At 39.9% G+C, this 23,479-nt stretch overlaps 2 protein-coding genes across 6 annotated transcripts in view; one reads left to right on the top strand and one right to left on the bottom strand.

Moving 5' to 3' along the window:
* Positions 1-770: 770 nt before the first annotated feature.
* On the top strand, positions 771-9,218 carry c1qtnf9 (C1q and TNF related 9). Of its 4 annotated transcripts, XM_063054208.1 has the most exons (5): positions 780-809; positions 3,821-3,959; positions 4,889-5,091; positions 5,977-6,039; positions 8,005-9,218. In XM_063054208.1, exons 3-5 carry the CDS (start codon positions 4,926-4,928, stop codon positions 8,772-8,774), a joined length of 999 nt encoding a protein of 332 aa, XP_062910278.1. In that variant the 5' UTR covers positions 780-809; positions 3,821-3,959; positions 4,889-4,925; the 3' UTR covers positions 8,775-9,218. The 4 variants fall into 4 exon arrangements, with proteins under 4 accessions (XP_062910280.1, XP_062910278.1, XP_062910281.1 ...); XM_063054210.1 differs by lacking the exon at positions 3,821-3,959 and having other exon boundaries at positions 771-809; XM_063054211.1 differs by lacking the exon at positions 5,977-6,039 and having other exon boundaries at positions 788-809; positions 3,824-3,959.
* Positions 9,217-23,479, bottom strand: part of LOC134349618 (anoctamin-7-like) — a 66,750-nt gene continuing 52,487 nt past the window's right edge. The window contains exons 18-21 of one of the 2 annotated variants that reach the window (XM_063054206.1): positions 22,659-22,792; positions 21,924-22,004; positions 17,264-17,313; positions 9,217-14,781 (exon numbers count right to left, since the gene is read on the bottom strand). In XM_063054206.1, coding sequence (XP_062910276.1) covers positions 14,772-14,781; positions 17,264-17,313; positions 21,924-22,004; positions 22,659-22,792 — 275 coding nt within the window. In that variant the 3' untranslated portion in view covers positions 9,217-14,771. The remainder of the gene's footprint in view (positions 14,782-17,263; positions 17,314-21,923; positions 22,005-22,658; positions 22,793-23,479) is intronic. The other variant, XM_063054207.1, reaches the window with a different exon arrangement.

Below are 23,479 nucleotides of genomic sequence, written 5' to 3'. Positions count from 1 at the left end.
TGCCTGCTTTGATGCCTAATATCTCTGCCTTTATAATCTAAATCAGCTCTAGAATTTCATTGTCCTGATATAACCTTGAGAAAGGTTGAGGTTTGCCTGTTGATTCTGAATTTTACCCGTGAACCAAGCTGGAAAATAGGACATTGGGCAAGAAACTGTTGGGTGGGGTGGTCTGTCATACCTTCCTTGCAACTTTGTTCTTCCTGATGTTCACCAGTTAGACATACAACTAGAAATGGTCCAGCTAATTCCTGGAAGTGGATTTGTAGGAAAGTCATCAAAATTAGAAGACAGAGCTGAAAGAAAAACTATAAGAAATTATTGGTTATTTCTACTAAAGCTAAAGATAAAATGTATTTCAGATCTATTAATATCTGAAGGGTTGGAAAATAGAGGAGACTGCAACAAGTTGATGTGAGTTGTGATCTCTCTTGGTCAGAAAAGACCCATTGAACAAAATTACCTTTCTCAATCCACAACTTTTTACAAACTGCTCTGAGCCAAGTAAGTATAGAACTGATAAATTTTTTCACAGTTCTACCAGAGAAACAGGATCTGGTGAACCAAGAAGTAATTTGTTTTCCTAAAACTAGGAATTTGCCAACATAATTATTAATCATTTATTAAAATTGAAGCTGTTTAACTCGAGTAGGAGGGATATCGTTGGAACTCTATTTTTTCTAGTTTGTCTTTGATAGATTGCATTTATTAATAATTAATATGGTTTACTAATTCTACTTGGAAATTTTGATTTTTATTTGGAATGGTGCATTTGGAAGTGTATCCACACGGAGGTGGCAGCTGATGCAGTAAGTTGGTAGTGCTTTATTTAATTAAATATACTGCATGAATTACAATTTATTTTCACTTTTTCAATCATTCTCATTTAAAACCCATCTATACAAAGTGAAATTATACTCAGCATAACTTTAAATGATGTACTTAATAGTACTTGGATTAATGTCTGTATTTAGGTGAGGTGCAACGTACTGCAGAAATTCAGTGACCCATCTGAAGTGCTGACTTCAGGGGCTGCCTATATTGAGTTTGCGGATTTTCCTTGTGATTGCGAGGGTTTTCCTTGAGTGTGCTGGTTTCCTCCAACATCGTGAAGACATACATGTGGATTAATTGGAAAATATAAGTTGTCCTCAGTGTAGATGGTGACAGGAGAATCACAGGGAAGTTAATGGGTATATTAGAGAAAATAGGTTGCACTGAAATAATTGAAGGAATGGGACTATATATGTATTTTATAGATATGTAAAAAGGAAAAGACTGGTAAAGACAAATGTAGGTCCCCTGCAGACAGAAACAGGTGAATTGATTATGGGGAGCAAGGACATGGCAGACCAATTGAATAATTACTTTGGTTCTGTCTTCACTAAGGAGGACATAAATAATCTTCCAGAAATAGTAAGGGACAGAGGGTCCAGTGAGATGGAGGAACTGAGCGAAATACATGTTAGTAGGGAAGTGGTGTTAGGTAAATTGAAGGGATTGAAGGCAGATAAATCCCCAGGGCCAGATGGTCTGCATCCTAGAGTGCTCAAAGAAGTAGCCCAAGAAATAGTGGATGCATTAGTGATAATTTTTCAAAACTCGTTAGATTCTGGACTAGTTCCTATGTTTCTAAAGGGGTTACTCTTTGAACTCAATACACTGAATGTCCTTCTTCTAGGTCTTTAAAACACGAAAAATATTTTGGTGATCAAATTGCTCAGACATTAAGTACAGCAACAAGGTTGCTAAGGAAGTAATGTAGTTGTAGTGTTATGTGCATGGAGATGGAATGAGATAAAACAGCTGTAAATTGTGATCATGTTGCATGTTGAGCAGAGGTCTCAGCTTTAACTGTGGTGCTGTCTTATCCACTAATGCAACGCAGAACTGTGAGTGCAAGTCGTGTGTGAAGATACAAGCTTTTTTGATTATTGTTAATACAATTGAAGTAAAGGATTTGCACCTTCTGCAGGTTTAAGGTATCGCAAATTTCTTTAGAGCTAGTTTTATGTCTCTAGAGGTTGAGCTATTCTGATTTTGTGCTATTTGACAGTCTAATTTAGTGCACTTGCCTGAGGGATAAATGTCTCAGGCACTAGCACCAAGGTATCTTTATCATCCACCTGTGAAGGTGAGTGGGTCAGTCATTAGTCTGAATTTTCAGTAATGGTACATTCTTTGCACTGCACTGAAGCCACCTGGATGATATACTGCTGTCTAGATTCTGGAGTGGGTCTTGTTCTACAACCTCCACCTTGTAGGTGAGTTCTATCAGGGATCTAAAGTTACAACTTGTAAAGTTGTTTTGCTGGTGGTTTTGTAAAACTCTGTGATAAGTATTGCCTTAAAATTTGAGATAATTAGACTCATATTTAACTTTACTGGAATTTGTAAATAACTCATACAACAAAATACATATCAATGTTCAAGTATAATTCACCATTGTGTTTTTGTATTAGATGCAGCAAGAACTAGGCCTTTTAACCCAACTGGTCCATGACAACCAAGGTTCCCATCTAAACTTGTCCCACTTGCCTACATTTGGCCCATATTCCCCTTAACTTTTCCTATCCATCTACCTCTCTGAATGTTCTTTAACATCGCTATTGTACCTCCCTTAATCACTTCCTCCGGTGGTTTGTTCCATATGCGGACCACCTCCGGCTGAAAATGTTGCCCTTCAGGTTCTTAATAAATCTCTTCTCTTTCACCGTAAGCCTATGTTGTCTAGTTCTTGATTCTCCAACCTTGGGAGAAAGAATGTGTACATTCACCTATATACAGTACCGTGCAAAAGTCTTTGATACACACAGTATGTATAGATAGGGTGCCTAGGACTTTTGCACAGTAGTGTATTTGCCAATGTGGAGTGGAGAGTGAGTTAGTAAATCTTGTGGGAGCAAAGGATGTTGAGTGATGAAAGAGGGTGGAGCACTGCAGGAGGGATGTGGGACTATTACTGAATGTCTCTCTGGTGCTTCCTGCTCCCTTCCCTTTTTCCAACCATGATTCCTCTCTCCCTGTCCCCTTCCCACTCTCAGTCCACAATAGAGAACCAATCATCACTCACATATGTCGTGAATATTTTTTTGTGGCAGCAGTACAGCGTAATACATAAAATTCACGAATTTATACATATAACCTGTAATGAATTATGTAAATAGACAAAAATTATTAATGAAATATATATATTTATATATACAAGATTACTCAAATATTATTGAAATATTAAATACACAACAATCATCATCCCTTCATTATTACAGGGAACTTCGAGAAGCCCTGAAACTTCAAATCTAACATCCTTGTGGGAAACTTTCATAGTTTGTAGCTGTTCAGGAAGGTGGCTCCCTATCCTTCTCATGGACAATAAATGTTGGTTCCACCATTGATAGTATCATCTTTCAAACAAATGATAAACTGTATAGACTCTGATCCTGAAGATCCCCAGGGTCTGCTGCCAGACCTATGTTATGGAGGGGAGTGGTGGATTGGGGAGGTGCACACAGAAAGAGAAAGACCAAGAAGACTTGAGGCCAAAGAAGTGTAAATGAGCTTAAAAGTTCCCCTTCAGAAAGTAGCAACCAGCTATTGTGTGAGTTACACATACAACCTTATCAGTTGACATCCACTACACATGCTATTGGTCCTTTGAAGGCAACTGAGAAGCAATGCTGGGAATTGGAATGTTGGAATTAAGCCTACCAGCTCACATTTCAGTGTTCATGTAATTATGTAAGCATTACCTCGAGAAGTCTGGAAGTTATTATTAGATTATAAAGATGCTTTACATATATCACTTCTCTCTGTTTTCCAGCAGAGGTCAGTAGACTTCAATCCATTGTCTCTATCAGAACAAGTTTATTCATGTTCACAAAGTGGTCTACTCTACATCAGAAGAACTAAACGCTGATTGGATGATTACTTTGGAAGACTCCAGTAATTAATCCATAACTGTAAGCTTCTATAGCCTTGCAGTGTCGTTCACCATCCCACTCTTCTAGATCTTTTTGTCTGTAATCTCCTGCCTGCGCTGTTACGGCAAAGCCCAACATGAACTTGAGGACCAGCTCCTCATTTGGACATATTCCATCCTACAAGACTCAATATTATATATTCCAACGATAGCTCTCTCACATTCTCTGCCTGCTTTAGAACTGTCATTTCTGCTTCAGGTCATTCGCCTGTTTTCTCTCTCCAGCAGAGAAAATGACCCACTTGATGTTTCTTCCAGCTCTGGCGTAAGCAATACGTAACACCTTCAAAGAAACATCATCAGACTTGAACTGTCCTCATTGATCATTTCACCAGAAGACTCAAACCCTGCAATCCCACTCTTACCCCATCATGGATATTCCTTTTGTCCCACTCATCCTTCCTGACACTTTCCTTAAAAGTATATATATGTTTTTTATCTGTCTGTCTCTGATCTGATGAAGTGTCTTCAAGCTGAAATGTTAACTCAATTTGTTTGACATACTAAATGTTTCTAGCATCGTCTGATTTTTTTTCAGCCGTAGTTATTTCTTCAATAAATCATTTACAAATGTACTTTCTGATTCCCATTTAGTTGGTCTTTGGCCAACAATCATTGTAATAGTTCTGAACCCATTCAACTGACCACTCTGCATGCTTACCAAAGTCTTTAATTCCTTAGGTTTCACTTGGTCTGCCTTGTTCATCTAATTTAGCTATCCATCCTCCACTTACTCTGTCAAATATGTTTGCATATCTTGTAATACCATACCACCCACAACAAATTTCCTTTCCATCATGAAAGAATTTCAAAATAATTTTGCAGTAATAACTTTCTTTAAACCAAAATCATTGCTTGGTTTTTCAGTTCCACAGCCTGCAGTGAAACTCTTTTGATTACTGTCTTTAGGTTTGCAGTGTCAAAGCTCTGAGGATTTGAATCCAAGATGCAGATTTGGTTGCTTTTTGTATCAATTTCTCTGGTGAATGTTGAGATGATTGGAACGGAGTTGTGCAGAGCTGGACATCCTGGAATTCCTGGAAACCCTGGTCATAATGGCATTCCTGGAAGAGATGGGCGGGATGGCTCCAAGGGTGACAAAGGAGACACAGGTAGAGTGTTGTGACAATGAGGCTTTATTGCTTTTCATAACTGGAGCCTTACACGGTCTACCATGTGAACACCTCTCTTACCAAGTTTTCAATTCTGGGCAGGACCTGTGCTCTTAATTTGCTGACATCAGATTTCAAATGCCAGAATTTCCTTCAAAATCTTAAGCAACTTCATACAGTTGCAGTTTGAGTACAGCTCAAACTGTCATTGTAAATCAGTGAAGAAACCTGAACTTAGAAAACCAAGACTCAGAACTTTTAAACCTTTGTCAATCATGAAGGTATTTCAATAATTGCAATAATGAAACAATGTTTATTTTCAACTTGTGGGGCTGAAGCAGGGGTAAATGTGCCAATAAGCGCTCTATTCACAATAATCCACTGAATGTCAAATGTTAATCAATTAATGTTTCTACATCCAGTTTAGCTTGCTGTTAAAATGTTATTCTGGTGCTTATCTGAAGAAATTTCAAGATTATAATGTGTGCTAATTAAAGGACACTAAACTATACGATAATCAAACTGCACACGATGTGTGTTAGATATAAGTGATGTGTTCTCTGGCCATTGTATGGTGTAGCGAATCATTTATCTCTTAAATGGAGGCCTGCCTTATATTTTCTAGATTTCCACAGAATTTTTATTTATTTATTATTGGCAAATGCCATGCAGAATGTTCTACTCAACCATTGCAAAACTGTAGGTTAATTCTGAGTAAACTCTAAATGAGTTGTGATAAACTATTCTATTAATTTCTACACCAGCATGCTCCAGATCCACGGATTAACCTTGCCTTTGAAGCTGTATTAGGCCACACAGAATTCTGCATATTTTGACTTGCATAAAGATATGGTAAAATAATTCTCACATAACTTCTTTAAATAGGTGAAGTTGGGAAATCTGGACCCATGGGACCTCAGGGGCCTAAAGGTGAACCTGGAAAGCCAGGTAGGAGCCATTATGCATGAAGTTCATGCTTCACATTTCATCTGGCCTGGCAGCATTCTATAGTGTAAGTGGAGGTGGCCTTTTTACACCATAAGACATAGAAGCAGAATTAGGCAATTCGGCCCATCAAGTCTCCACCATTCGATCATGGCTGATTTATCCTATTCAACCCCATTCTCCTGCCTTCTCCCCACAACCTTTGACACCCTTACCAATCAAGAACTTACACCCTCTGCTTTAAATATACACAATGATTTTGGTTCTACACCCATCTGTCGGCAATGTGTTCCACAAATTCACCATCCTCTGACAAAAACAATTCCCCATCATCGCTGTTCTAAAGGGACGTCCTTCCATTCTGAGGTTATGCCCTCTAGACCTGGACTCCCCCACCACTGGAAACATCATCTCCATTTCCACTCTATCTAGACCTTTCGATATTTGACAGATTTCAGTGAGATTCTGCCCCCCCCCCCACCTTATTCGTCTAAACTCCAGCGAGTATAGGCCCAGAGCTGTCAAATGTTCCTCTACCATCAACCCTTTCATTGCTGGGATCTCACCAACCTCCACTGGACCCTCTCCAATGCCAGCACATCCTTTCTTAGATGAAATCCCCCCTCAATCTTCTAAACTCCAGTGAGTACAGACCCATAGCCTCACATGTTAACACTTTCATTCTGGGATCGTTCTTGTGAACCTCCTCAGGACCTTCTCTAATGCCAGATATCTTTTCTTAGATAAGGTGCCCAAAACTGTTCACATTACTCCAAGTGTGGTCTGTCCAATGCCTTATAAAGCCTTAGCATTATATCCTTGCTTTTATATTCTAGTCCTCTCGAAATTAATACTGACATTACATTTGCCTTTCTTACCATTGACTCAACTTGTAAGTTAACCTTTAGTGAATCTTGCACTAGGACTCCCAAGTCTCTTTGTACCTCTGATTTCTGAATTTTCTCCCCATTTAGAGAATATTCATTTATTTTCCTTGGTCTTGTTCATTAATGTATTACGTATATTCATTTAGAAAGCTTTTATTCCTTCTACCAAAGTGCCTGACCACGCTCTTCCATACACTATTCCGTCTGCCACTTCTTTGCCTATTCTCCTAATCTATCTAAATCGTAAGACCATTAGTTACAGGCGCAGAATTAGGCCATTTGGCCCATCGAGTCTGGTCTGCCATTTCATCATGGCTGATCCATTTTCTTCTCAGTCCCACTCTCCTGCCTTTTCTCCATATCCATTCATGCCCTGACCAATCAAGAATCTATCATCCTATGCCTTAGATATACCCAATGACCTGGTCCCCACAGCTGCCTGCAGCAATGAATGCCACAGATTCACCACACTCTGGCTAAAGAAATTCATCTTCATCTCTATTCTATAAGTATGTCCCTCTATTCTGAGGCAATATTCTCTGGTCTGAAGCTCCTCCACTATAGGAAACATACTCTCCACATCTACTCTATCAAGGCCTTTAGCATTCAATAGGTTTCAACGGGGTCCCCCCTTATTCTTCTGAATTGCAAGATGGTATTACAGTAATCAGAGATAAAGATGAACAGTGCCTTAGTAATCTTGCATTTACTGTGTTCAAAAGTTTTAAAGTAACCTTCTGAGTTATGCATAAATAGCAATAGGCACTGATCAGCTATTTTCTACTAAGACATAAAACAAATTGATTGGAGGCAACAGGAAAGTGTAAGTTTGACACACAGGTATAATTCATGAACCAAAATAGAAAAACTTTCGCACTTCATACAAAATGCTGGAGGAACTCAGCAGACCAGGCAGCATCTATGGAAAAGTGTTCCTCCAGCATTTTGTGTGTGTTGCTTGGATTTCCAGCATCTGCAGATTTTCTCGTTTGTGATTGGAAACCTTAGCACTTTTTTTTTTAAATAAAAGAGCGCTTCCAATCTGTGCTTCCAGAATTATTGTAATGTTTTATGATTCCAGGACCCCCTGCTGGACCAGGTATAAAAGGAAGAAGAGGAGAACAAGGAACTAAAGGAATACCAGGCAAAATGGGACCAAAAGGAATTGCTGGGCCACTTGGACTTAAAGGACAAAAGGGGGAAATTGGGCTTCAAGGGAAACAGGGCATCAAAGGGGATTTAGGACCTAGAGGTCCAAAGGGAGAAGAAGGACCTTTTGGAGCTCAGGGAGACATTGGATTACCAGGTCCTGTAGGACCTAAGGGTTTGCCAGGTCCAAAAGGAGAGGTGGGCCCCAAAGGATCAAGTGGGAATCCTGGAATTCAAGGTGTAAAGGGAAGTAAAGGGGTGAAAGGTGAAAAGGGAAACACTGGTGAAAATGCCCTGATAAGGAATAGTGCTTTCAGTGTTGGATTGACAGAATTTTCCAAGATGCCACGTTCAGGTACTCCAATTAAATTTGAAAAAATCTTTTACAACAACCAAAATCACTATGACCCTACCACAGGGAAATTTACATGTGAATTTTCTGGGGTTTACTACTTTGTCTATCACATCACTGTCTATGTTAAGCATGTAAGGGTTTCCCTGTACAAAAATGGTATTCAGACCCTGAATACATTTGATAGTTATCAGAGCAGTGAGGATCAGGCTTCAGGGGGCACACTGCTGCAGTTACAACATGGCGATCAAGTATGGCTACAAGTCATTGGTGGTGATCTTTTCAACGGGCTGTATGCAGATACCAATGATGACACGGTTTTTACAGGGTTTCTGCTATTTACCGAATGAAAAGGTTCAGTAAACCTTTCATTGGAAATATAAATTCAACCAACAACCCGGAAGAAACAAATTGTCTGGACATTTTAGCTAAAGCCCCACAAATGCTGGAAATCTGAAATAAAAACAGAAAACGTCAGAAACACTCAACAGTCAGCATCAGTGAAGATCTCATCAAAGATCCTTCATCAGAACTCTGAGAGAGTGAAGAGGTTGCAGACCAAAATGCAAAATGGGAGAGGGATGAGAGAATGTCTAATCACTGTTATCGGTGAAAAAGCAATTATGTTCACTAACAACAGGAATTCTGCAGATGCTGGAAATTCAAGCAACACACATCACAGTTGCTGGTGAACGCAGCAGGCCAGGCGGCATCTCTAGGAAGAGGTACAATCGACGTTTCAGGCCAAGACCCTTCGTCAGGACTAATTGAAGGAAGAGTTAGTAAGAGATCTCTTACTAACTCTTCCTTCAGTTAGTCCTGACAAAGGGTCTCGGCCTGAAATGTCGACTGTACCTATGTTCACTAACTTCTGTTAACAGCCACATGAAAAAGAAAAGGGGTTATTCACAGGGTCACTGTGAATTACTTCACTTCAGGTATTAACTCTGCTTTGTCCCTGGAAGTTTCATGAGATGATCTGCCATGTGGGCTGATAATCCCCTCTCCCCCTCAAATATTTATGATGCACAAGTAGTTTTTTTAACATTGAAATTTAATGTTAAAATGATTTTTCTCATGCAATTTTATGTGCAGGTAGCATGAGATCTGTGTTAATATGGACTACGTTACTAGAAAATTATTTCCTCAGTGTGTGCACAATCTCAGCCACCAGCAACTTGATAAAGGTTTGGTGCCACCCGATTGGCTATACTATTCACCTAATTATCACTTCTGGGATCTTTGAAGGAATCAATTCTGAAGAAGAACAGCTGTGACTAGAGGATTTAAAGGTTAACAGTGTTGAGAGAGGAAGGGTAGGCTAAATTAGGTGACACTGGAAACTGCAGTGGGATCTGGAAATGAGATTAATCCCCATGGCAACCTGACCTGGTGTAGACTGTTACACAAAACTTATGCCACGTTCCATTATCCCAATTTTAGCAATCAGTTATGGCTAACCACATCCCTGAGTCTTTGCTTCTCGCCAAGAGGGGAAGTGCTTCTTAAACATCTTGCTGGCTACCTGCAGTCTTTCCTCCATCTTCCTCTGCGTTCTGGTCAAGTCAAAGAACACTGCAGCACAGAAACAGGCCCTTCGTCCCTTCTAGTCCATGCTGAACTGTCAATTTGCCTAGTCCCATCGACCCACACTATAGCTCTCCATACCCCTCCTGTCCAAATTTCTCTTAAATGTTGAAATCGAACCGCCTATTTTGGTGACAGCATGTTCCACACTCTCAGCAATTACTGAGTAAAGAAATTCTCCCGCATGTTCCCCTTAAATATTTCATCTTTTACCCTTAACTCATGACCTCTAGTTCTGATTTCAACCAACTTCAGTGGAAAAGGCCTGTTTGCATTAACCCCATCTATACCCCTCAAAATTTTATATACCTCTCTCAAATCTCTCCTCATTCAAAGTTTCAAAAGGTTTCAAAGGTACTTTTAATGTCAGAGAAATGTATACAATATATATCCTGAAATGCTTTTTCTTCGCAACTATCCACGAAAACAGAGGAGTGCCCCCAAAGAATGAATAACAGTTAAATGTTAGAACCCCAAGGCCCCCCCTGAGCTCCCCTCCCTCCTGCACAAAAGCAGCAACGAAGCAACGATCCCCCCTCCCCCCCACCAGCATAAAAAAAGCATCGGCACCCACCACCGAGCACTCAAGCGTGCAGCAAAGCAACAGCAAAGACACAGACTTGCAGTACTCCAAAGACTACTCGTTCAACCAGTATTCGACATATCACAGGCTCTCTTTCTCCCTAGTACGGGAGAAAGAGGTGTCTCCATTTCTCTTACACTCTGAGGAATAATAACTAACATATTCAACCTTTCCGTATTAACTCATCCTCAAGTCCTGGCAACATCTTTGTAAATTTTCTCTGCATTCTTTTAACATTATTTACATCTTTCCTGTAGGTAGGTGACCAAAGCTACGCACAGTACTCTAAATTAGGCCTCACTAATGTCTTATACAACTTCAACATAACATTCTAACTCCTGTACTGAATACTTGGATTTATGAAGGTCAATGTGCCAACAGCTCTCTTTAGCACTTCCAAAGAATTATGGAGCTAGATCCCTCTGTGCCCGACCACTAACCATGTAAGCCCGACCCTCGTTTGTTCTGTCAAAATGCAACTCCTCACACTTGTCTGCATTAAATTCCATGGTAGCTTGATCTGTTCTACTGCAGCACTGACAGTTTGCTGAAGCTTGAAGTGTTTGAAATAACTTCTTCCCCAGCTCTGATTTAAAAAAAAACTATTGGCCTGATTCTCTGGTCCTTTCCCCATAAGTGTTGCCTGACCTGCCGGGTATTTCTAGCACATTTTCTGTTGTTATCTATTCCCTAGGCTCAATGACCTTACTGGGGCGGGGGGAAGGGGGAAACAAATATCATTAATCCATACAGTATGAACTTCGATCTAATTTACATCAAAATATTTCATTGTATTTGGAGAGATGGTGAGTGGACTGAGTATTACTTGCAAAACACTTACACAGAGGAAGTGTTTTTAAATTCTGCTTTGTCTTTTTTTTAAAATCATTTTGGGGTTTTATAATCTCCTTCCACTCCTGTTTTACCATTAACTTACAACTGAGTGTTTGGCCCTGTAGACTGTGATCCTTTTCAGCTTCTTTGTGCTTTGCAGAATTAATCTGAGTCATGTAATGAAATTTGCATTCTGCAATTGCAGTCAACAAATAATGATACAGTTGGTGCAAACAGGACCAGAATCAGATTTGGACTTTGTGAGAGTGCAGGTGATCGAGAGTGAAAGTGAACAAACCCAGAGGAGATCATCGTCTTATCAGCAGTGTTTTGCTAGCTGTTAAAATGAATACCTCTATATATAAAATACAGTGTGCACAATAGTGGCATCCCAGTCCCACTATTACACCAAGCATGTGCACGAATTCCATAACAAGTATCAGTTTCCTGGAGTAACAATGGCGACCACTGGTATTCACAATTTTACATTGTAACTTCTGTGAAATTTGGCTCAATGTTTCAGAAGACTAAAGTTGTCTATGCCATTAAGAAAATGGAATACCAGACTAAATAACTGTTTATTGCAGAAACTTTTACTCCTCCCTGCATGGAATTCATTGTTATTCAGACGCTCCTCTCTGAAGCTTAAAGTTCTGGAGCCCCTTTCCTCACGCAGTTTTTGTCCTTTCTTTAATCTACAGAATTTTAAAATCTTGTTCTCCTTTTTGATCTGGTTCATCAATGCAACTATTATTCTAACATTCCAATATGCAATGCAACTATTCTTTCTTTTAAAGGAGAGTTTGCCTTAAGCATAATAATAATCTTGAAGACATTTTTTAGTAGATTATTGACCATTATTTCCAAATTGCACAATAAACATGAGTAATAATTACAATAGTTTTCCATTTGAGTGATATCACAAACAGCTACGTCTGAAATAGGCTGACCTCAGCATCCTTGTTTTATAATAAGTAATTCTTTACACTTTTACTTAATTCTATTAGAAAATTTAAACATTAAACTTTGGCTTTACTAGAAACACTAAGCCTCGAACAATTCTGCTGCATTTCCCTACAACCAAAACAAAGAAAATAAATATTTTTTGGGGCTGTGAATTTAGTTAATGCAAACAAATAGTAGTAGAATAGTGTTCCATAGGTTGAATAAAGACATAATTTTAATTGGCCCAGGCCTACAGGCAATGGAAACACAAATTTCATTTAGAAATGTAATTCTAACCAGGTATTGATTCTGTATTAGGATAATAAAAATATCAGAGATATTTGCATTATCAATTTAATTAATTTGTATTTTAAACAACCTTTTCAGCTATTAGATGTTATCTGTGATCCCTAAAGTTACATCAGCTTCAGCTGTGTATGTGTAACTGATATAGAATTTGGTACATCAAACCAACTAGAAATTTATTCTTTAATATTAAGTTCCATCCTAACACTTAATCCTAATTGCTCCAATTTTGAACTTAGAGAACCTGCAATTGTCATTAACATTATGACGTATGAACCTATACCAAGGATAATTAAATATTTCCTTCAAGGAAAGACAATAATCTGGTGGGTTATTTTATGTCCTTTTACCTCAGATACATTATTTTCAAATTCTACAGTGATAAGATTGTGCAGAGTCTCCTATTTATTGCTGACTTTCTATGTGTGCTAAAATCTTGTGCTGGGCAATTTTTTGCTCAGTGACAACAATATGTGCACACTGAGTTTTATATTTCGAGGTATTTATTCTAACAGCTAGCAAAACATAGTTAGTAAGACAGTGATCTCCTCTAGGTTTTATCATTTTTCACTTTCGTTCTTCTGCACTCTCACAAAACATACGTAGCATGCCTGCAGCGGGTAATGATGGATTTTCGCACTTTTGCACACTGTACATATGTGTGTTTTGCTTGCTAAATGATGCTTTAAGAAGTCAAATTTCCAAATAACACTCCACTTCTTCCCACTTGCAGATTCTCCAGCAACTTTTGCATCGCACAGGTAACACCAGTTTCTGTACTGTACATAAATATTTCTTGTTCCTGACCTCATGAGCTTTTGGTGTTGCAGTTTCTACTGTTTCATTAAGCTATTCCTCTTTAAATGAACCAGCAGTACTTTTGAGCTTCATACCATTTGCTTCTTTGGGATTCGACATAGTGAATCAATAATTTCTTCGATTAAAACAGCATGAATAAGCCAATTCTAAAATCTGCAGACAAATCATCGCAAACTCCACACTATCGACGCCGTCCACATCAGAAACTGGAAAAGGAAATATAATTGTGTATGATGACGAAATATACTTAACATGCCAACGAGGCAGAGAGTGACAACCTGTTGTACACAGTTTAAATTCCTTTGTGCACTAGTAGCAAGATCTGTGTGCATGCACGTACATATACACCTACACCTTAGAGGGAACATAGCAGCTATGGAGTGTCCACCTTTATTTCATTTCTCATTCTTGGGCATCCAAATTATTGATCTGTTTCACATGAGTCTCATATAAATCATACCTCTCTCTGTCGTAAAGCTTCAAATAACCTTTGAACACTTCAATTAATGACGTATCCCAGCACAAAAATAATAGCTTCTGGAGGCTATTTGTTCCTCCCAGTCAGTAGAGAAAGGTTTTGACAGAATAACATCCTAAAACACTGCAGAGAAAGTTTTACATCACAGGTATTCTTAAGAGCTTTGTAATCATCAGACTTGTACTTTTACATATGTTGTTCTCTTTGGAATGAACCAATCACCAAATATGTTAGATCTCTGCAAGAAGATAACTTTGTTCAACATGTAACAAATAGAAAGGCATTTTAAAGCTATATTTGATACAAAATCACAGATTTATTCTTAAGTAGTAGAACTACAAACATTAATTTAAGACATCCACAGTATCAAAATGATTTTTATATCCAAGGTAATTGGCACAATTACAAATATACAATAGTGTAACACTGGTCAGATACGACAAGCAGAAAAGTGCTGTACTGATAGCAGTGTACAGAGAAAGGGCATCTCTTGCCCCAGCCTCAGAATCTTTAAAATTACAGAAATTTAAAAAACAGAACAAGCATCTTCATTCTGCGGTTTTGACCATTAAAATTTAATTCACATTGAAATGTTTGTGGAAATGCTCATTTAACAACAAAATAATACTTGCCACACAACAGGACAGTGGTGTGGGTGAAATAGCTGAAGGGGAGTTGGGTGGGTGGGGCGGGGGGAAGGGTCCAGAGAGGTTGCAGGAGTGAGTGTACAGACAGTCTCATCAAGGTGTCACTCTCAACGGAGGAAGTCTGTCCCTTTGGCTCCCACTCTGTTCATTATTGTTGTCTATGGATGAAACAAAAGGACAAAGTAAAATTTGAATGATCTGACAAGAGTAAGTGACACAAGGAACAGACTCAACAAAATGTAAACTTTTAAAAATACAAAATATAAAATCACAGAGCATTGCTTTTCAATGATTAAAAGAATTTCATGAGTAAACGTCACAATGTCAGGTTTACATCCAGAAGCAAACTATCAACTCTATAATTTTCTGTGACATTTACTGAAAATCTATTAGATGGAACTTTCTTAATTTCACACACCCACAGAGCTAAAAGTGACACAAATACTTAACCAATAATAACATTTGCTGTTTATAGTTTATATCCACTTCATACAACTAGTGTCCCTCTGGATGGTGAACATTACTGTGGCATCTGTGTAAGAGATCTCATCATGTTCTCTAGGACAAGGTAGAGACTACGGTTTTAGCCCTAACTCAGTTGCCATGGTTACTCTCTTGCCTTATAGAATAAGACATAAGACATAGAAGCAGAATTAGGCTGTTCGGCCCATTGAGTCTGCTCTGCCGTTTCATCATGGCTGATCCATTTCCCGCTCGACCCCAATCTCCTGCCTTCACCCTATAACCTTTCATGCTCTGACTAATCAAGGGCCTATCAAACCTTACTTCGGGATTGCCCATTAATGCTAGTTTTTGTCCCTCTTTTGCCCTCCTGTTCACTTGTTTTTTTAAAAGTTTTCCTACAACACCACCCAGCTTTTAACACCGTGTATACCTTCTCCTGATTTCAATCATCCAAACACATCACTAACTACCTTTTTTCTCTTTGTCTAGCCCTCCACATCTAGTGCTCCTTACCATTCACCATTATGAGAACACTCACTACCCCATTTTTGAATGACTCCCACCTGCCATGTATTTATCTGTAAGTAGCTATCCCAGTCTTTTTTTTACCAGGTCATATTGAAAATAGTCTTCCCCAAATGCAGCACCTAGTTGTCTGCTCCGTAACCACCTTTACTTCTTCATACTTGAACTTCTTGTACTTCTCCGTAACCACCTTTAAATTTAGAGTTATGGTCACTACTTACCACTTACAATCCCTCCCCATGCCCACCTAAATTAGGACTATCAAAAAGTAGGACTGCTTCAGAAAGGTCTCCTAGTCACACAGTTAAAAATTCTGTCTCTTAAGCAAGAGATGACTAATTTGTTATGCAATAACTCATTGCACAGAGTAAGATCCCATACTGAAATGAGTGGCATGGTTGTGGTTAATAAAGATACCAGGGGAACTTGTTTGCTCTTAGAATACACCCATGGGCAACAGGGCACAGGGTCTGAACACAATTCCTTATTTCAAATAAGACAGCTTAGATAGTGCAGCACTGGAGTTTCACCCTGATGTACAGATTCTTGTACCTACGAGGCACCAATCCAAGACACTAAATTGGAAGAAAGCCATCATTAAGTAGTTGATGAATTTTAATATTCACTTTAATAACTTTTTGCAATTTTTGTAGTAAGCAGCAATTGTAATAACACTATTAGCATCAATGTCAATTTAGGGGATGCTGAGTTTAACCACTGAACAGCTATTACAATTCTGCTTCCGCTAAGATGGCGACACACTCGGGCTCAGTGGCTTCTACGGGTCCAACCAAAGGTCTTATGGACTTCTAAAAAAAAAATGCATTTGTTGCGATCACAAGACCCTGCTAGACTTCAAGAACTTAAAGCACTGTAGGTCTATCCCATCAGCAAGTTGCTCGTTGGTGGAGAAACTGAAGGAGCTGGACTTGGTGTGGATTGCGCTGCTGCCTGTGTCAGTGCACAAAGGCAGTGTGCAGCCTAATAGCAAGTCAGTGTCTTAGTCGCTTTTTTTCTTATCGCAAGACCCTGTTGGATATTGGTAACATAGGTAGCTGCAAGTCGGATTCACTGTTTTATTGGTGTATGGCAGGTGAACTGCGTGGCCTTAGTCATAGCAAGGGCTAGGCCTAAAACTGCAGTATTGCTTGCTTGCAGCCGCCCAGGAGAGTGGTGTTGGAGTCTGTGCACTCCACTGGAGTGATGGAGGTGGGGTAGCACGCCTTCCATGCTGGAATTGGTGTTGTCCTCCAGTGTTTGCTTGGCCAAAGACAAGAAGTATTGCTTTCGATTGCAGACTGCTGCAATGTTTATGGACTCAGGAACTTGGACTATATTTTTGTGAGTGTGTGACTGTGTTTTACTGCTGTCTTGTATGTGCTATCTGTGCCTTGTGCTGTGTATGACTGTTGGTACTGTGTTTTGCACCTTGGCCCTGGAATAACACCGTTTCATTCGGCTGTATTCATGTGTGGTTGAATGACATTTAAACATGAACTTGAATAGTTTTCCATTGATTATCATACATTGCTTCAATTTGCTACTACTTTGTTCAACATTTTCATGCTTTATAAAGGGATGGTAAAATATTAAATAGTGCTCATTGCAATTTAAGACTCAGAATACAAGGCAATTAGATCAGCTACTTACAGGATTTGTTGTGTTTCAGTTTCCATTATCTTTTGTGCTTCATATTTTTCCTAGAGTAACAAATACAATTGAGTCCCATTACACACTGATCACTTGCATAAATATCAGCTATTTACAGCAACAGTAACAATCGTAAATTTAGAAGTTTAAAAAAAACTCATTTCAGAGTTTTGCTCTAATCTGACCAGTGTGTTTACTGACGTGACTGTAGAACAATTACTAAGCTAATGCACTGTCCACCATCTTTCTCCCCACCCCCGTGGTAGTAATGTGCATACCACTGCACATTCAGAAGGCAAGAGGCAAGGGCACGTGACCAGCCCTGCCCTTAATGACATTAACTCCTTAATTTCACAGATGGCCCTCATTAACTTCCCCTGGTCATTGCACTCCATCCCACCAGGCTACAAGCTCAATGTATGCTTTGCAGTTTCTGTCCCCTTTAAGAAGATTCCACCACTAAACACACAATCTTTCCCCTTCATTCCTCATCTGCTCTTCTGTTCTTGCCTACCACTCCCCACTGTATAGAACTTTTTAAATGCAACCTCAGGAGGTGTTTTCACCGCTTCCCTTCCCACCATCCCAGGACCTAAACAGGTAAAAGTGGTGATTCATTTGCACTTCTTCCAGTCTAGTGAACTGCATTTGGTGTTCAGAATGTGACCTCCTCTACACTGAAGAAACCAAATACTAATTGGGAGATTGCTTTGCAGTCCACTTGCAATCCATCTACAGGAGCTTGCAGATGCCTAACACATTGATGTATCCCACTTCCACTCTGATCTGTCTATCTGCAGCCTCTTGCACTGTTAGAACTTGACTCTACATCAAGCAACAAAACCATATCATCTGTCTAGGCACATAGCTGCCTTCTAGACAACATTAAATCCTCTAACATGCTTCCCTCTGGTCTATATCAAAAACATTTCCATCTGCCATCCTTCCTACTGTGCATAGACTAATGTGTCAAACATGATCTAGAATCCCAAATAATACATCAGTCATAAGTTACACAACCTTGGTATCTTATCCCCTCTATCATGTGTTCAGTCCATCAGAGCCATTCTTGTAATTTCAAGCAACCCACATAAAAGTTGCTGGTGAATGCAGCAGGCCAGGCAGCATCTCTAGGAAGTAATTTCACTACATTTTGTGGGTACCCTGACTAATACAATTTTCTTTCTCAATTCCGATGAAGACTGAAACATTGGCTCTTTTCACTGATGCTGCCTGACCTGGAGAGTTTTCCAGCATTTTTTATGGTCTGTTTCTCATCCCCCTTCTTGCATTGGTCTAGCCTGTTGGACAGCTCCCACTATTAACAACACATTAGACAGTCCTAGTAGCTCATCAAGCCAACTCAACTCATCCCATCACCAAAGCATCTTCTTCCACACCATCAAAACTGGAAAAGGGTAGGAGGGAAGTGTCATAGACCAGGGGTCCCCAACCTTTTTTGCACCGCGGACCGGTTTAATATTGACAATATTCCTGCGGACCAGCCAACCGGGGGAGGGGGGTGTTCAAGTAGGGTTAAACTCACCTCAACATGTCTTTCATAGTTAGGGTTGCCAACTTTCTCACTCCCAAATAAGGGACCAAAGTATAAGTCAAATCCTGGGACACTTTAACCCAGGAAAGACTACCATGACCTTGCGCGGGCACCTGTGTACGCATACGTGACGTGCGCATGTGATGTGCACATGTGCATATGTTCAGATTTTTCCCCACAAATCAGCTTTGCCTTCATCTTCCCAACTATACTGTACATACATTATTTCTACTTTATATAGGCTGTGTATTTATCATATCATTCCTGCTTTTACTATATGTTAGTGTTATTTTAGGTTTTATGTGTTATTTGGTATGATTTGGTAGGCTATTTTCTGGGTCTGGGAAAGCTCAAAATTTTTTCCCATATAAATTAATGGTAATTGCTTCTTCGCTTTACGCCATTTCGGCACGCAAGGTTTCAATGGAATGCACTACCTTAGCAGGGGAAATACGGGACAAGGGTGGTCCCGTAAGGGACAAACCAATTTAGCCCAATATACGGGATGTCCCAGCAAATACAGGACAGTTGGCAACCCCATGTTCAAGTTCATCAGTGCGTGACAGGAAAGGAGGAAAGGTGCAGCTGACTCATATTGTTTTCTCATGGCCCGGTAGCACATGCTTCGTGGCCCGGTGGTTGGGGACCACTGTCGTAGACCGAAATGAAATCTATAGCAACTCCCTGACTTGCTGACACATTTTCCCCAGCATTTTCTGCTTTAATTTCAGTTTCCAGTGTCTGCAGTTTTATTTTGAATTACATTGATTGATATCCCTTGGTGACATTCTTTGTCCATTCCTTTGTGGGAAGGGAGTGGTCTCATACTCATATCCACCCTCCAACAGAGATTGCACCTTAGAAATGTCACTGGGCAATGTCACATCACAATCAACTCTAAAATGGAAGCATCATCACTGCCAGTGTGGCTGGGTCACGATCTCCCACACACCAATGAACCCCGATTGATGGCTGGTGTCCGTGGCTATCAACTGCAAGGAAAGGGCGTGAGATGCAAATACTCTGCTTTGCCTTCATTTAATGGTCTGCCCTGACATCTAGTACTTTGAGAATCATGTTCACCATTGTATCTTGGCTGGAGGCTACTCATTACAAAATCCCAGTAGGGACAGACTACTGACTAATGCAGACATCCCATTGACCTACTGGAGATTCCAGCTCTCACAGATATCTGGCAGGGGACTGGTTTTATCAGCGAAAGGGCTAATGGTCCAACCACCTCTTCTCTGGAAACTAATGGTTTCCCAGTGGTTGGTTGTCAGTGGGTCATGATCCAACTCAACACCTAAAAGTTGATTCCTGTATGTCACACCATCCAATCCCAATGACAAAATACAAATGAAAAGGAACAGAATGTGAACACGTAAAGCCTCAACAATCTTTCCCGGTGCTCTCTACATCCAATGTACTAGTAAACACTGTAGCCTGTGGCATTCAGTGGTGCACAGAGTAGAAATCACTTCTATAACTTCCAGAAGCACATGGTGCATTCCACATGTGGACTACTCGTGTCGAATTGCACTGTCACCGGGCTTGTGTTGTTTACTTGCCTGTGCCACAAGGCTAGAGCTACTCCAAGACTCTATCCCCTTACCTGGCTCTCCTTTGGGCAATGCCCAGAGAAACCACCATCCTGCACCCACTCTGGACAGCTCTCACTGGCCTTGTACCTGCCTAAGCCACAAACCCAGCCAGTGGCTCCACATGATACCTCTAGAACTATAGCCAACACTAGAAGGACTCTAGATCATGGTCTCTGGGATTGTTTTTGCTTGCATGGTGGGTGGTGGTTGGGGGGAGCAGTTGGTGCTTTAGGTGGAGCAAGTGGGGGGAGAAGAGAGGGCTGATGCTGCTTCTGTGTGGGAGGGGGAGGGGGGCTTTGTGGTTCTAACATTTTTCTACATTTCCCCCTCTCTGTTTCGTAGATGTCTATCAAGAGTAAGAATTTCAGGTTGTATACATTATCTGATATTAAATTGAAACCCCAGAATGCATCCTGCACCCAATGATCATACCAAATGAGTCAGCCCCCCCCCCTTTGTAAGCAATGCAGCCCAATAACTAGCAAGTTTGATATCCCCTCAATAATGAAAGTTTAAATTTGTTTTCTTCAGTATAGACACTGCTTGGCCTGCCGAGCATTTCCAGCACCCAACAAGATCTTTTATTCATCCTTTTACTAGTGACATAAACCGCTGTCTACCAGGCCTGATCTCCATTTCCCTACCACTAGCTCAGGCGAGCTATCCTGCTCCACCACTACCACCTCACCCTTCCCTCCCATCAACCAAGAAGCCTACCTCCCAACTAACTGATCCCCCACGATGCTTAGCAGCCACTCCTTGATCAATGCCAAAATTTCTTACATTTCCTGACCCTTTAACCCCAAGACAGTTTCCCAGCAAAGCCCTGGAACTATCTACAGCATTGTCCGATTTGGTCTACACTGTGAATGGGAAAGGCCGCCACGTGTGCAAGGCTGTGATGCCATAGACCGTGCCCTCTGCTCATATGACGAGTGGCGTGTGAACAGCCAAAAAACCCACTGGCACATTTCAATCTTCAGAGGAATCACTAATTCCATTATTTTTGTAAACTTTACTGGTCATAACAGCCCAGTGACCATGTGCAATTTCACACAGCTAGACATTAACACCATAAACTGCACATATCTTGAATGTTCAAGCAACACAAACACACACACACACAAAATGCTGGAGGATCTCAGCAGGCCAGGCAGCATCTATGGAAAAGAGTACGGTGGGCATTTTGGAAAGAGACCCTTCATCAGGACTGGAAAAAAAAAGATGAGGAGTCAGAACTATTGGTGGGGGGAGGAGAGGAAGAAACAGAAGGTGATTGATAGGTAAAACTGGTGGGGGGGGTTGAGGAGTGAAGGAAAGAGTTGGGAAGTTGATTGGTGAAAGAGATACAGGGCTGGAGAAGGGGGAATCTGATAGCTTGAAAGTTGTCAATAACTAAATATTTCCTAAAATTAACCATGCACAATGAACATTGTTAAACATGGCATTATTACTGGTAATTGCGTATTTTATGTTGATATTCTGCAATTTAAAAACTTACCTTTCTTATTGCTAATTTTATATTTTTGGAAATGCCTGGCAGGAACGTTGACAGCAGAAATTTCACAACAAACAAAGTATGCTAAAAAGATAGTTTTTAAAAATATTATTAAATAGTTAGAACACAAATTGTTTCAATACATTGCATGAATGCTTATAAATTTTAATACACAAGTTCTAATTCGATGTAACATTTAAGAGAAGTTTGGGTAGGAACATAGGTGAGATAGGCAAGGTGGACTCTGGCCCAGGTGCAGGTAGGTGGGACCAGGCAGAAGACCATGCTGGCATTGACAAGATGGGCTGAAGGGCCTGTTACTGTACTGTAGTGCTCTATGACATATACAGTAGAATGTTGAGCAGTTTGTAACTGGTATTATAAACTGGAATTATCAGCTTATTTCATCTAATTAACTGAGACAAATCAGGTTCATTTAAATTTTTTAAAATATTTGCGACAGAAGGAATCTTTTGTCTAAATGCTGTTAGAACTGAACTCCTAAAGAAAGCTTGGTGATTTACCTATTATACCACCCAGTGTCACAAAACATTTTTTCATTAAGGCATGAGCTTGTTTTCTCTCCATCACAGAATTTTAAAGATTAATTAAAATGCAGAAGTTGTACCTTATGAATTATAACACACACATGTAATAGGAGTTAGCTGGTTCAAATATCGTAGCAGCGTTTTACAGGAGACTATTGACAACCAATAATTATCAATACCGATTGCGTACCTCAAATGCAATCAGAATGAGAAGTTTTTCATAAAGAGGCTTCTCCCTCCCAAACTCTGAAGTGAATACAATGAGGCAGCCATTGGTCACCACAGCCACACAATTAATTAAATCCAATATTGTGAACCATTGACCTGACAAAACAGAATTCACAAGATGGTGAGGGAAAAAAAACAGTGCAGTACCAAATACGAACAGTAGGGGGACAATTTGCCCACCGAGCCTAAATATAAGAAACAGCGAAGTGAACTGGAAAGATTGGTAAATTGGACAGAGAGCAAGAAATTTATTTCTACCATTATTATTACTGTTTAAGATTTAAAGTATTTCATTATTACTTTCTCCTTTACAACATCAAGTGTTGTGAAATGATCTACATAAAACTAAGTTTTTCTATTATACCTCAGTACATGGAAAATGTCTTTCCACTCTTCAAGAACGAAGGAAGGCAGTAAAAAGGAAATTATAGGCCAGTTAATCTGATGTTGCTGTCCATTATGAAGGATGAGGTTTTGGGGTACTTGGATAAAGACAGCCAAAGTCAGCATGGTTCTCAAGGGGAAATTTTGCCTGACAAATCTGTTGGAATTCTTTGAGGAATTATCAGGCAGGATAGAATCAGAATCAGGTTTATTATCACTGATATAGGTCATGAAAGTTGTTAACTTTCTGGCAGCAGTACAACGCAATACATGATAAATAAATAAAAAAATATACAGTAAGTGTATATATACATTAAACAGCGATGCAGGTAGATGCTTCCCTGGTATCATGGATTCTTGATTACCTGACTGGCAGACCACAGTATGTGTGCTTGCAAC

The sequence above is a fragment of the Mobula hypostoma genome, chromosome 7, assembly GCF_963921235.1.
Source record: "Mobula hypostoma chromosome 7, sMobHyp1.1, whole genome shotgun sequence".
Classification (NCBI taxonomy): Eukaryota; Metazoa; Chordata; class Chondrichthyes; order Myliobatiformes; family Myliobatidae; genus Mobula; species Mobula hypostoma.
The sequence above is the reverse complement of the archived record's forward strand: the minus strand, read 5'-3'. Positions and strand labels throughout refer to the sequence as shown.

What these genes read in the sequence shown, in the direction of transcription:
- c1qtnf9 (XM_063054210.1), top strand. Translation starts at nt 4,926, where the DNA reads ATGCAGATTTGGTTGCTTTTTGTATCAATTTCTCTGGTGAATGTTGAG. An exon ending in GGGTGACAAAGGAGACACAG is followed by an intron (nt 5,092 to 5,976) that starts GTAGAGTGTTGT and finishes TTCTTTAAATAG; the next exon opens with GTGAAGTTGGGAAATCTGGA. An exon ending in AGGTGAACCTGGAAAGCCAG is followed by an intron (nt 6,040 to 8,004) that starts GTAGGAGCCATT and finishes TTATGATTCCAG; the next exon opens with GACCCCCTGCTGGACCAGGT.